Here is a 15368-nt window from a genome sequence, read left to right as displayed (position 1 = left end):
AGTTTCTTGCATTAATTTACAAGGCTCTTAGCAGCTTGGGTCTAGAAAGACCACCCAGTTCCTTATATCCCTGCCTGATTACTGGCGTCATTTTGGGGGGGGGTGGAGCCACGGTCCTCGGTCCCCCGTGGCTCTGATGCATGGCTCATATCCACCAGTAGCCACATGATGAGTATTGTGGGCCCAACTTTGTGGAGATCAGACACAATTGGACATCCAGAGCCTAGTGAAGAGCTTTTTATTTCAGCAGGCGTCATTTCTGTTCTTATAGTTAGTTTTCAACCAATTTTGTCTCTATTGCATTGGTTATGCCTACTGTACACCACTTAGGAACAACTGTAGTTAAGTGATATAGAAATAGCTTAAATAAATAAAATTCATACCACATATACAACACGTGTCCCCCAATTCTCTCTCCAATACGCACACAAGAAAAGCAGATACTAACTAGAGTAGTGAACCTTTTCCAAACTCTTCATAGCATGATTAAATTTGAGCTATTGACACTAGCAGCCACCTCTGTTCCATTGTTCCCTGACCTCTAACACTAGCAGACACCTAAACTTCTGTAAACAAGCCCAGCCTTAGGAGCCGGGGGGGGGGGTGCCTCTCTCTGCGTCCATCACTGCCCATTAGTTCAACACACACATCTGCTTCTGGCTGGGCTTGATTTTTGTTCCATATCCACACAATCACCCATTTTTCTTAATTATTATTTCCTCATAAAGGCAACAGAAGAATCAAGCGCTCTCTGTCAACTGAAACAAAAGATAACTGTGCTTTTGGCCACTTTAAGATAAACTACACAAAATGTGTCAAGAGTTAACAAATAATGGTAAAATTAAACAAAATTCTAAATGTGGTCAGTGGATGGAGGGGGGGATGCTGACTTACAATGTGTTGCAAAATTATTGTGTTGAAAACTTTAAAATATTTGTAAGTTAATGCTTTACATCCTATAGATTTTGCAGCATAAAGAAACATAGATAGGGCCTGTTTCGTCTTAAGTGACCTACCGAGTATAGCTAAGGGAGGCAAATCACCAATATGACCTCTAAATGCACATTTTCTGTATTACATTCAGAGATTTGATGGTTCATCTCTCTTGTAATAATATTTAAATTATATTACACAGAACAGTGCTGAGCTTAAACAAATGGTTGGTTACATCCTACGTTTAGCATTAAATGTTGTCTTTGGACATGAGAGGCTGTTCCTAGTAGTAAGGATATGATACCAAGCAGAACAATAACATAACTTCTCTGCTGTTCTTTGCTTACCAACACAGGACTCCCCGGAAAGTGAATAGGTTCCATTGTCATGGAAACCGCTTCTGCACTCACAGTGGTACCACCCTGGGAGGTTAACACAGCGTGAATGGTTGTGACATTCAATGATGCCCTCTGCACACTCATCAATATCTGCCTCAGAGAAAAACACAAGCCAGCCAGGATATTAATTTCCTTTGACACCAACATTTGCGATACTTAAACACACACACTCTTCTAGAGATAAAGAAACAAATATAATACATATTTTAATGAATGGGTGGGCAACCTATCAGCAGCACACTGGAATTCCACCATCCCTTATCCTAAGTTCATTCTCTGCAATCCTGAGGATGAAACATTTACATTCTTTAAAACAAATGCAGGGAAGTTCCACCAGGGTTTTAATCAAGGGGCCACACACAAAAAAAGCGCTCTGGTGACAGCCAGTTGCCAATATCTTTTAACACAGCAGAAAAAGAAACACATTGTTCTAAACACTTTAATCCCCTTACCTACATATATTGTTAATTACTATTGTTAATTACTATTGTTAATTTGGAAGTGTAACTAAATGTTTAAGTAGGAAGTTGTTTTTTTTAAAAAAAGATCAACTAAAAACTGCTTCTTAGTTTTGTGTTGAAGCAGTTGGTTCATAGGTTGAATAATTAGATTAAATATATACCAAAATGGAAAGCTATGATTATGGTAATGATTGAAATGAATGTGCAAACTCTGTGAATTTAAAGTCAGACCTTTGTTAGAATATGCAGATTTGCAGGGGGGGGGAAGTTAATTGCTGCTTATTTCCCCACCCCCTCAATGAAAGAGGGGACCTTTTGAGGGTGTGTGCATGTGTTTCGTTTTCTCCCACCAGTTTTGCCTGGGTTCAGCCATTTAAATCTCTTCTGCAATTCTCATGCTGCAAAACGGATCCATTAGACTGAACCAAGGAATTTAAACAGATTGATGGGGAGAGCTCCCTGCTTCAAACAGAAGATCTTCAGGAGAGACAGTCCTCTCCCGGGGTGGCCTGGCACCTTCCCACCTCTTTTTTTTTTTTTAAGTCCCAACTGACAAAGACAGCCTGGGATCATGGGAGAGTTGCAAAGTCCCTTGGTCCCTGAGGCTGTCTCTTGATAGATTTGGCCATGCAAAATTGTCATTTTGGGGTTTTAATGTTCAGTAGTTGAGATAGCGTGAAGGTAGGAATTTTTGTCTGGCTCAGATTTTATTTTGTCTATGAGGTAAATATTATGAGACCCTGAATTCAGTCTGGAGAACGATAGGTATCACTTTGAATTTCTGCACCTAAATGGAAAAGGGGGGCAGTGGGGAGAGAGAAAGAGAAATACTGAAAATGTTACTTCGTGTTGCCATTTCACAAACTGTAGCACAGTTAATATAGCTGGGCAGGATAAGAAAATTAGTACTCTTGGCCAAATTTTAGCTGCTAGATTAATAGTCTGGGAGCAAAGATAGATGTTCAGTATTGCTTTTGGTGTTTTTTAGGTGTAGTGAGTGTAATTTCTAGCGAAATTGTCCTTAATCAGTAGTTGTTATTTTAATGCCTGTTCAGCCTCTATAGCATGTGGTCCTTCAGATGCTGGACTCCCAACTCCCATGTTCTCCAGTCAGCATGGCCAATGTTGATGATGTGAGTTTACCACCCCTGCTGTATAGTATAATTTGTTTATGATTTTGTTTTTAATATTTGACCTCTCCCAACCACCAAAGTAATACACTGTTTTGCGGAAGCAAAATGCCCTGAATCAAGCAATGACTCTGGCATCACCCAAACATGTATAAGTGTACCTCGGTTTAAGAACAGTCCGGTTTAAGAACGATTTGGTTTACAAATGCTGCAAAACCGGAAATAGTGTCTTGGTTTGAGAACTTTACATCGGTCTAAGACAGTGATGGCGAACCTATGACATGCGTGTCAGACGTGACACGCAGAGCCCTCAATGCTGGCACGCCCCCATCGGCCGATTTGGGCTGTTGTTGTTGGGTTTTTTCCCCCTCTACTGGTATCTCTGCTGTTGCTGGTAGCCAGAGATTGGTTTTTTAACCCTTTCTGTGCTGTTTTTTCTGGCGCTTTGGCAGACTATGATTGGGTGTAACAGCGTTCGTTGTTTTACCTGTTCTGTGCTGGTTTTTTTGGCGCTTCGGCAGACTGTGTTGGTGCTGCGTAATAGTTCCAGCGAAGGTATTATTCATCATTTATTTCTGTTCTCTCCCCCCCAAAAGCGCAGCAGCTTTGGGGCATCCCCCCAAAAGAGCAAAGCAACTTTTGCACCCCCCAAAAAAATCTCCAAAACTTTGGTCAGCAGCTCCCCCCAAAAAGCTCAACAACTCTGGGCACTTTGTGATAAATAAGGTTTTTTGTTTTTGTTTTTTTGGTTTGGTTAAATAATTAGTTTTTGGTTTATTAAATACAGTTATATATTACAATTATACATTTTTGTTATTTTAACTATAAATATTGTGAAATTATGGTTTTTTTCTCGAAGTGACACACCACCCAAGTTATGCTCGGTTTTTTGGCGAATTTTGACACACCAAGCTCAAAAGGTTGCCCATCACTGGTCTAAGAACATCCCCACATCCCCAGAACGCTCGATCTAGGGCTCTTTTGGGGGTCCGCGGTGCTCTCACGGCTCCCCCCTCCCTCACAGCACCAGGGAATCTCAGAGCTCGAGATTCTCTCGCCGGACAGCAATGGTGGCAGACCGGAATCCTAAAGCTAATAAAGTTCTAACAAAGATGCCAGGCTAAGAGCAACCTTCGTATTTTCAAAAGAAGTGGCAAGAGGGGACAGTGAAGTGACTCCCTTTTCCTACAATTCCAAATCTCACCCAGAGGGAGGAAATGCAGATCTTCCAACATAAAGAATGCTGTAATCAGAACCAAAACCTATCAAACAGCATACAAATTCATGAAACACCATTTAACAGTAAAATGCAAAAAGCCCTGCTATTTTTGTTTTTAATATTTTATTTTGTAAACTGCTTAGAGATGTGAAAAAGCAGCATAAGATATCTTAAGTAAGTTAAAATGAATTGCAAATTTAGATGTGATGGGATCCTGTAGGATCCAAAAATGCATTTATGTGTCCTCTTCTTCCTGCTTAGTGTCTAAAGGATCCCCCAAACTCTTGCAAACATGCATAAAAAGGGAATTCTATAGTTGTCTGTTAGCTGCACATCTCTAAATACTTTCAACATAGACATGGGCCATATTTTAATGGTTGAAAATATCAGATTTCCTGCTTTCTTGATAACTCACATTTCTACTCTGCCTTATAACTTGTAATTTCAAAAACATTGTATCAGGACAAGTTAGAGAATATGACAAAAGAGGCAAATAAATTTTAACAGCAAGTATGTGAGCAGCTGTAGATGCAATGAAGCAAATAAGAGCATACTTTTTATTTTTAAATTGGCAAGTCAGATCTCCCAAAGTACTCCAATAAACATGTGTTGTCTTTACAAAGGTTCCCACTCTCCAGTTCTTCTGCAATGTGGTGTTGATACAGAGCTCATAATCTATAATAAACTTGGCAGATTATTATTGCACCTGGAAGATAGTCTCCTCTGAGATTTTATGCTGTACGTTTTGGAAGGCAATGTTTAAAATTATCAAATTAATTTTATGTTAACCTTCAAGTAATTAAAGAGGCTGTAAAAATTTTGAGGCTGTTCACAGGGAAAAATGGCTGAATCTTCTGTTTAGATAGAATTATTACAAAATTCTCACTTGGATGATTTTCAGGATCACTGCAGGGGGTATCACCAATAATAAATCAGTGTCTTTCATTTAAGAAAAAAGAGAGAGCTGTTTTCATTCACTGGGAATTACTTCTATCCAAAGAGGCAAGGTTAAGAGCAAACTGAAAATAAATTCCTTCTCTTCAGACTAAGTGCTAGTTTACACATGGCTGGGGTATGTGATTTTGTTCATATGTTGCTTTATCCACTGACCACAGGAACCAGTCTTGGATTCAATGACCTTTAGTCCCTATAGATAAAAACTGCAACAGAAACTAGGGCTTATTGGTGCAAACTGTGCAGCAGCATCACAGTTCTCATTGCAGGCTCCATATGCAACAACAGTAAACACAAGACAAAAACTCCAGATGAATGACAACTGGTCCGTTTTTAGCTTTTGATGGTGGTGGTGGGGATTGAGCTCTGTTGCCAGGGACTGGTGGGGCTCCAAAGAGTGTGTGGTGGAGGCAGAGGACCAAGGGGAGTGAACCAGGAGAGAAGACCAGTGATTTATGGGTGTAACACCACCCACAATGCAGGAGCCTGGGGAGGAGGAAGAGTCAGGGCAGTTAAAGGTGGAGGAAGGTGTGCAGGATGTGGCAGAAGAAGGGATGATTCAGGTGAGGGACGGTTCAGTAGTTTCCCCATCTTCCCGCACTCCACTGTTTCCTAGAACTAGGAGAGACTTGAAAAGGAAAGAGCAGAAGCAACTGTGCTGGAGAAGTCTCAGGTTTCAGGCATGCAACCCATCAGAGGAGGGTATAAACTGGAGGAGGGGAAGGGCTGCAACTGCCATAGGGCCCAGACCTGTGGCCTAGAGACTAGAAGCAAATGAGTGTGTGTATCTGGAGCACGGTGCTGCTGTGTTTCTCTTGCCAATAAAGAGTTAACTATTAGACGTGTGTCTTCCTTATCTGGGATGGGCCATGACATCTGTTGATGGGTTAATTGAACTGGTTGTTTGGTGTTTGTTATGGATTTTTACTACTGCTAGATAGGATTTTATTGTTGCTAGGTGGGTTTTTATTGTTTTATTTGTTAAGGGTCAAACTTTGATTTATATTCTCATTGTTCTGAATGTCACCTAGACACTCACTCTGAAGCTCACTGCACAAATAATTTAATTGTTAGGATAGGTGTAAACTGCAGAAAAGGGGGCTTGTAATATTATACATGGAAACAGGTTTCAGGCAAGGTTGATGATGGCACCCACATTCCGTTTAATACAACCCCTGTTCAACTATAACATTAATATGTGAGTGAAGAACATGAGAAAAGGAGCAAACATCAGCTACCATGCCAGAGCTTTTTTTTTCAGTGGGAACTCACTGGAACTCAATTCTGGCACCTCTCAGGTGGGTGCCATTTATATTACAAAATGCCCTAATAAAAGGAAAACATTTCTGTTATTTAGCGCTAATTCACTGTTATTTTTAATCTTGCCATAGTAACAAAATGTAAAAATGGTCACTTTGTATTCACTCTAGAATAGACCTATATGATAATTGGACATAGCAAGCAAACAGCCACACTGTAATCTCTTCATTTATTATTTTGCCTTATGATATATTTAGCCTGTTGATGCTTTCAATTCTGCTCTTGCAGCCTCTGCTGCTGCTCTTCCTGTTAGCTGCATCTTGGAGAAGTTAATTTCAGCATACGAATGCAGCACAAAGCTAGCTGCCCATTAGTATGGTTTGTGTGGCTTGGAATATTAAGCCTTCTCCAAGACAGTTTTCCTAGAAGTGGAATTTATCATGACCTATTCATGTGCTGCAGCTGATAGAACAAGTTAAATCCTATTGAGTAAGTTCAACTGCAGACCATTTACACACAAAATCCTCTTTTTCTTTCTTTGTATTATAATTCCCTAGCATTCTGATGTGAAGATTGCTTCCATAGATCAGTCTTCATCTGACCTCTCTAAATTCAATTTTCATTTTTTCATTTGCAAAAATCAATAGAATTTTTCCTGCAGTTCATTCCTGTGGCCCAGTAACATTGAAAATATATTTGATTTAGATTTATGGAGATAGATGTTAACTGCTTGGTAGACATAGCTGCCAAGTTATCCCTTATTTTAAGGGATTTTCCCTTATGCTGAATAGGCTTCCTCGCGAGAAAAGGGAAAACTTGGCAGCTATGCATTGGTAGATTGCTCCCACAACATTTAAAACGTGAGGAACTCTGGGTCCTTGTTAACTTCTCTGAATTATGGAGAAAAGGGTCAAATGGTGCAATGTTATGTAAATTATTTTAGGAAAGTGAAGTATAGGGCTGGATTACTTTTAAAGTAGATCACTGCCTCAAGTTAGAATTGCAACATTATCTACCTGCATGAAAGAGCTGAGGTTAGAATTGAAAACTTAATATCTATTTGGAAGATACAAGAAAAATAGTTAGACAAATGGAAGGGTTGTTAATGTACCCTTCATGTCAAACTCCAGCACTTACACAAAAGCTAAAGGGAGGAGAATCAATGAAAAGGACCTCAAGCTAGGCATTCTGACTAAACCAAATACAGACAATATGTCACTGCTGAACTGACACACAGAGGAGGGTGATATGAATGGATTCCTTGCTTCATCAAACATAGGATAAGAGTGATTCAAAGAACACAATAAAACACAGAATCCTCTACAAACTGGAATAAGCAACACCAGTGATTATTTATGAATAATACTTGTATATACCACTTTCAGTATTCAAAGCGCAACACATACAGCATTATTGTAGTCAGTAAAACAACTCTGTAATGTAGATTCGAATAATAACCATGATTTTCTCTTTTGATTGGTCCAAAATGCTACTGTTGAATTGAATCAGGGCTAGATGAAGGGAAGATACCTTGCACCAGTCCTAGCTTGACCAGCTGCCATTTTTTTTCTATGCACAAACCAAAATCCTGGTGCTTACCTTTAAAACTAAATGTGGATTGAGAGACAGATATATGGAAGACTGCCTTTGCCCACGTGGAGGTGTCTGCATGGCAGGGTTAGCTGAATAAATGGTTCTGTCAGTTGTGACACCTTACCTATGGAACACTGTTATCTGATGTCTTCTGGGTGCCAAACAAAAACTTTCTATTTATCCAGGCCAAACCAGATGATATGTGAAATGGACTGCAGCACATGAGAGAGACATCAATTAACCATTCTTCCTAGCTGCAATAATGATGAAAATCACAGCATTGGGAGAAAAAATTGTCACTTCACTGCACAAGAAAAAACCCATCCTGATCACCCATCCCATCGGCAACTTAAAAAGTGTGCAAAAGAAAGAATGGTACGTGAAATGTTGTCATTTAAGTCTGGAGCTTAAATATTGCTTGAACTGATCCATAATCCTATTAATTAATTAATCAATCAATCCAATTAATATGTTTTCAATGCTCTGCTGTTTTAAAATGTTTTCAATAGTTGATTATATTGTTTTATTTCGATTGTTTCATATTTCTGTCAACAGAGTGGTACTGAAGGATAGAATTCAAATGGGATTTAAATATTCTAAAGATTAAAAAGATTAAAAGTGTTGCAGACAGGATGCAGCGGCTGAATGGAAGTAGCTTGCCTAAGATCACACAGTAAGTGCATAGCACTACCTGAGTTGTGGTGCGGTCTCTTACAGAAAAATGCAAAAATCCAGGCTCCGCCTATTATGAGCATCCCAATAGGCCCACTCAAACAGCAGGCAGTAGCCACCAACTGGTGGCATCCCCACCAGTGGTAGCCAGCAAAAATTCCTCAAAATGAAGTGTTGAATCCTGTGCCAACAGTGTGGCTGACATTTGACAGCAAAGGACCTGATCCAGGCCTCTCTGTTGCTTCAGCCTGGGAGAAGTTAGGGGGTTAGACTGGATGAAGCTTGGGGTCCCTTTGAACTCTACAATTCTATGAAGAAGTATTTCCCCCTGTTCCTGTCTTCTATCTTGGCTGGTGTGAATGGTGGGGCTGTCACTCATCAAGCCCCACTGCTGCTGGCCAAGGGCTTGGATTCGCCACAATGCTCATTGACTTCAGAGGCCCTTTTCTACTTGCGTGGGCTCTGCACACATTTCCCAGGCTTCAAAATCACATATGGGGCCTACATTAGTAGAACAGCTTTCTCATTTGATATTTCTCAGAGTCATGGATGGCAACAGAGGTGGCAATAGGGGATGGGAATGGAGCTAGTGCACTCATTATGCCACCCCCCATCATATAAGCTATTTGTTGTTGTTGTTTAGTCGTTTAGTCGTGTCCGACTCTTCGTGACCCCATGGACCATAGCATGCCAGGCACTCCTGTCTTGCACTGCCTCCCGCAGTTTGGTCAAACTCATGTTCGTAGCTTCGAGAACACTGTCCAACCATCTCGTCCTCTGTCGTCCCCTTCTCCTAGTGCCCTCAATCTTTCCCAACATCAGGATCTTTTCCAGTGAGTCTTTTCTTCTCATGAGGTGGCCAAAGTATTGGAGCCACAGCTTCACGATCTGTCCTTCCAGTGAGCACTCAGGGCTGATTTCCTTCAGAATGGATAGGTTTGATCTTCTTGCAGTCCATGGGACTCTCAAGAGTCTCCTCCAGCACCATAATTCAAAAGCATCAATTCTTCGGCGAACAGCCTTCTTTATGGTCCAGCTCTCACTTCCATGGATCCCTTCAACCAGTAGTGATGGATCCCGTCATGGATCAATGCCTTGTCGTGGCGAAGGGGCTTGAATAACTCAGAGAAGCTATGAGCTATGCCATGCAGGGCCACCCAAGATGGACAGGTCATAGTGGAGAGTTTTGACTAAACGTGATCCACCTGGAGAAGGAACTGGCAAGCCACTCCAGTATCCCTGCCAAGAAAACTCCATGGACAAAGACAACAGGCATATAAGGTATTTAGCATGCCTGAAAACAGGGCTCATTTGTTGTATTAAGGAATACAAAATTCATCTCTAGTCCTTTATTCTTCCCCATGATTCCCCTTCAAATGCTTTATGAATAAGGCAGCTATTCACAGATTCTATTGCATGTCAAATACTTTTTCTTTCATTAACATAGGTTTGCTAACAGATTGAACAACATCACCCTGTAGTGACTTTTTTAGTACTGTCAAGTGCAATTTTGTTTTGTTACTAAATAGGAGAAGAACTGAATTTTGAGGAGGCTGCATCAAGATGCCAATCCTGTCCTTTGAGAATAGGCCCATTCTGCTAAAAACAAAACAAAAACCCAAGCACTTTAGCAGTTTGCATTATTTATAAAGTTATTTATGCAGGCATGATAGGACAATTTGCCTCAAAAAATAAAACATGATGGTTTCAGAACCTAGTAAAAAACAAAGAATTAAAAAAGTCATTCTTTAAAAATGTTTCATCTTCTTCCTGCCACACTAAATATACTTAAGGAAATATACTAAAGGAAAGTTCTGTTAGGTTGTAAAATACCAAGAAAATATAAAGTTTTAATGAGACAGAAGTGGGTTTTTCAAAATCACGGTCTTTGTTCATAAAAATCTTAAAGAGTGTTGCTGCTTGCATTAAAATAAATCGTATGTCATTTCTCTCTGGCTTTAATAATTAATTAAATTATAGGACCAGCAGTAACAGGTGATCAGATCCCAGCCAGGCTAGGATTCTGCAAACATCAGCTCCCAATACATGAACGTATATGCTCCAGAATAATGTAACCAAACTGAATGGAGGAGAAGGGAAAGCTCAATCACATGGAAATGCTTTGGTTGCTAATGTGCAAAGAATTGGATGGAAAAATCCAGAGATGGCTCTGATTATTTGGCTCAATAGCTTTCCAAATACTTATTCTCAAGCCATTACCAAGAGACAACACTAATATTTCCTAACATTTCACAAATGGAAAAAGAGGCACTCTTGTGTGCTTAAGGTGCCTCCTTCCTGTGCTGATCCTTTTGCCAGGCCAACTCTTTGTCCTCCTTGATAGTACCGTAGCCTGAGGTGGAAAGAGGAAGGGCTAAGGGTTTAGTAGGGTTGGCATGGGGTAGAGGGTTTGGTGAGGTGAGGTGGGGAGTCACTGAAGGGGATAAGCAGGTTTGGCAAGATTAGCGAAGGATTGGAGTTTTGGGTATGTGGGGGTTTGACAGGGTCGATGAGTTAAGCAAGCAGGGACACAGCCCCTAGTATTTAAATATTAATTTAAGTTGTTCTCATATTTGATGGCCACCAGGACACATTCTGTGTTGCTTAATGCACCTTTAAAGATTATGCTAAATTAAACAGTAACTTCAGGATACAACAAAGCTTCGCCCTGATTTTGCTATGCAGTTCCTAAGGTTGCTAAAGCTTCCAGTTTATCCCCCCCTGCATTTTGCTATGCATGCTGATATGGAAACGGTGGAAATTGGCAGATATCCCACATACATAATAAAGAATCCTAACACTTTCCATATTAAGTTTCTCTATTATTATTATTTAAATGAAACACTTCTTGCTCTTTAAATAGCTGAAATCAAAGAACAAAGGGACAGATATATTTTTTGACAAAGGTAATCAGGCTGCCATTGAAGAATTAAGGAAAAGTTTGTCAAGAAGGAAACTAACTGTTTTAGAAACAGAACAATCTCCTTAAGTGGTACATGGCAGGCATCCAAAATCTTAACAACTCCAGCTTACAAAAACATGACTACTATTATATATGTTTGGGCCAACATTGGGGTCCACATTAAATTTCTTCTTCAATAATCTGCTGTCCCCAAAGTTACAAAAATGTATGTGTGGTTGTTCAACTCTTATCTCCTTTCCCACTTCCCTTCCTTCCTTCCTTCCTTCCTTTCCCCTTTTCTTTTTAAATAGAGTCAACCCCCAACCCATTTCATTAAACCCTTCTGAGTTGGTCGACTTTGATCAGAAAGCAATTCTCCCGACTGGGTGCTGCTTCAGACATCAATAATTCCAATTAAGCCAATACAGAGATATGACTACATCATTTTGCCAAGCAATTTTAAAAAGACACAACTGAAATAAATGGAAAATCCTGCAAGAGAAGCTAAGGGACTTGTCAAGTTTTAATAATCAAAAAAACAAAAGAAAAGGGTTTTCAAATATATGACACATGTTCAAAGAAATGTACTTTAGATTTTTGGGCGTTGTTTTTTAAATGTATTTTTTATTAAAGATTTTCTTGATTTACAAATGTATGTGCAATGTCTCCCTCTCATATTTTTTTTCTCCATGTAACATTTTTTTTTTTACAAATTGGTTTCATTTGTTGAGACATTAGGAAGAAAAGGGGGGAAGAGGTGGAGGGTGGGAAATCTGAGTGGGGGTGGGGTCGGGTGGCAATGTTTCTATTTTACTTAATATATGTGGGGGGTTTTGTCAGCAATGCTTGTGCAGGTTCTGTGCTGTTCACTTATGTTCCTTTGGTGGTGAGAGATGTTGGGGTTGGCCTAGGGTGTGGCTGTTCATTTGTGGTTGGCTGTGGTTGGTCTTTGTTTTCATGTGTGAGTGGGAGTGTGTGTTTTGGATCAGGTTAGCCATATTGATTTGTATGCTATTGGTGGATTTTTTTGTCATTGTCTTGTTTGGCTGTGTATGTGATAAAGGGGAGCCATGCCGGGGTGAAGGCATCTTCTTCTATTTGTCCCTGTGTCAATTTCAGTTTATTGGTTAATTTTTCTAGTAAGGCTGTTTCCCATACTATTTGGTACCATTGGTCCATGCTTACTCCTGACAGGTCTCTCCAGTGTCTGGTTATGATGTTTCTGGTTGCTGAGAGTAGGTGAGTTATGAGTTCGTTGTGGTGTAAGTGGGCATTGTTGTCTTGGAAGATATTTAGTAGGACCAATTCTGGGGTGATTTCTAATTTTTAATTGCTTGGTTATTTTACATATTTCTTGTATGGCTATTGTCCAGAATAGCTGGATTTTGGGACACTCCCACCACATGTGGAGGTATGTGCCTGTGGAGCATTTTGGTGAGGTTCCTGGGTGTATTAACGCTAGTTTTCTTGTGTTAGGTACCATCTGTAGGTGATTTTCAGAGTGAGTTCTTTTCTTTTTGTTGATATGGATTTAAAGGGGGGTTTACACCACATTCTGGCCCATTGAGTGGGGTTAATCTCATAGCCTACACCATCCTCCCATTGTTTTTTTGATTGTGTCTAGGGAGTTTGTGGGATTTTGGAGTAGTATTTTGTATATTGCGGATACTATCCCTTTACTGTGTCTCTTTGTTGTTAGGAGTAGGTTTTAAGTAATGTTGATCATTATATACATACCCTCAGGAATGAATTAAAAGTGGGGAGGGAGCAAAGTTCTCTTTAAGGAGCCTACACCTATGAATGAATTGTACTGTGAATTTTACCAGAGTGTGAACATCCATTTCCTGAACATCTTTGCCTATCATAGAAAGGATTGATACACCCTCTCCACAAAGTAGATATGCTAACAAGAATTCACTGAAAGTATTTTGTGCAATATTCTCCTTTTGAAAAACAGTCTTGGGAGTAAGGCACACCTTCTTGAATGTCATCCACAGAACTTTCTAATGCTGTTTGCTTGTTGCTTCCTATGTAAATGCAGCCAATATTTGTTCACATCTCCTTCTCTTACCTGCAGGCAACACCCCTCTAATCAAAATTAGCATTGTGTCCTATGATTTATTTGTGTCCTATAATTTATTTGAGCAAACATCTACAAAGTGATAAGAACCCAAAGCATATGCCAGTTTGGGACACTGCTTGCTTTTGTTCACTTGTTTGTTTTTACTTATAAAAATATTTTAATACTGCTTTTTGGTCCCAAAATTGTTTACATAGAAGATGGAAACAAACAAAAAAAACTCCCCAAAAATCATCAAAACCTTTAAATAAAATTAATGAAAAGAACAGAGTGTGATAGGGATGGCTAGAGACAGCCCCACTGTATTTTTCTGTACAGAAGTATTTTTCACTTGCTTAGAGATTCCAGTCAACAGGGCCTTGTTGGTAGAGGATGGCTGGGAAGGGATAACACAAGCAGCTTCCCCTCCTTGTACTGTGACCTGATAAGGCAGATAGGAAATAGCTAGGATGAAATGTAGCTTTGGGGCTTGAGGCTTTAGAACTTCTTATACTATAACTCATGAGGGAGCAGGAGCAAAAGACAATGCTTGGAGAAGGTTGCAATGGTTGGCTGGCAACAGGGAGGGGAGCAAAACTACAGCAGGGACGGTGCATCCTGTTTCACCACCTGAGATGAAATGGGATACTGCCATGCCGCTGAAGTCTCCCTTACCTAGGTTGCGCGGCAGTGCCTGCGCAGCTCTTGCGAGATTTTAGGAGATTTCCCTGTTTGCCTAAACACTAGCAGCGAAGGGCTTAGCTTCATCTCCCTTGGGAGAAAATTCCACAACCAGGGTGTTTCCACAGAAAAGGCTCTGTGTTCTTCTCCAACCAACCGAACCTTTCGTGGTGGAGAGACATAACAGTCCTCTAAATTTGATCTCAACCTACATGCATTTTCTCCCTGCTTGTCTTTGTCTGCAGGTAGGTTACCTAGCAAGGAATGCATTGTAAGCTGCTGATAATATTTCAGTTATTAGTTCCAAGCTTCCATGTTTCTGAAAGGTTCAATGCAGCAGCAGACGATGTGTTGGGGCTGCGCTGCTCACCTGACCTCCTTCCTGTTCTGTGGAGAGGGAAAGGGCCAAGGCAAGGGCACTATAGTGCAAATGTACCGGAAAGAACAGTGGATTGCCTCCACCAGCACTTTTGCATCACATTGACCTCACCACTGCCTCATCCTTCCTTGTCTTTACCCTACAGCTAGAGGGAGGTCAGGTGAGTGGCAGACCCCAAGACTCTGCCCATTACTGGTTTAGTGGCTACATTTTAAAGTACACACACACACACACACACACACACCAATAAAAGTGAGTTGCTGGATTAGATTAGATGCAGTACCATTTTTTCTATCTGCCTGATAGAATTATATAAACTTAGGACTGCTAAAGTTTGGTTCCAGCCCAAAAAGTTCTTCAACCAAAACATTTTGGAAACTGAAAAAAAATCTAGCACTTGAAGTACAATCACTTGGCAATAAATACAAACACACATCTTAATTATATAGATAGCTCTAATGCCACTGATCCATGGTTGCTGGGAGAAGGTCACAGACATTAAGATTTTGCCTTCAACTAAGTATAAATCAGTGATGTCTTCCTGTAATTTAATAACCAATCCACAATTCCCCTTAGTCTGCAGTATGCTCTGTGTAATTGGTGGCTAAGAAGGTGATGCATCATTATAGGGTTATGGGGATGAGCAAATATGGGAGAATACTAGTTTATTTCTACATACAGTATATTGTAACTATGCTGAAATGAATAGAGAACTGAATCCTGATAG

The 15368-nt window shown here is 40.2% G+C and overlaps 1 protein-coding gene across 3 annotated transcripts in view; it reads right to left on the bottom strand.

Annotated features, from left to right (window-relative positions):
- The window catches only part of NELL1 (neural EGFL like 1), a 368190-nt gene that overhangs the window by 37922 nt on the left and 314900 nt on the right, over positions 1-15368 (bottom strand). Inside the window, exon 16 of one of the 3 annotated variants that reach the window (XM_035117428.2) lies at positions 1281-1421. The exons of the other annotated variants lie outside the window; for them this stretch is intronic. Coding sequence (XP_034973319.2) covers positions 1281-1421 — 141 coding nt within the window. The remainder of the gene's footprint in view (positions 1-1280; positions 1422-15368) is intronic. 3 annotated transcript variants of the gene reach the window in all.

This window comes from Zootoca vivipara, chromosome 1 (assembly GCF_963506605.1).
Source record: "Zootoca vivipara chromosome 1, rZooViv1.1, whole genome shotgun sequence".
In the NCBI taxonomy this organism is placed as follows: Eukaryota; Metazoa; Chordata; class Lepidosauria; order Squamata; family Lacertidae; genus Zootoca; species Zootoca vivipara.
The sequence above is the reverse complement of the archived record's forward strand: the minus strand, read 5'-3'. Positions and strand labels throughout refer to the sequence as shown.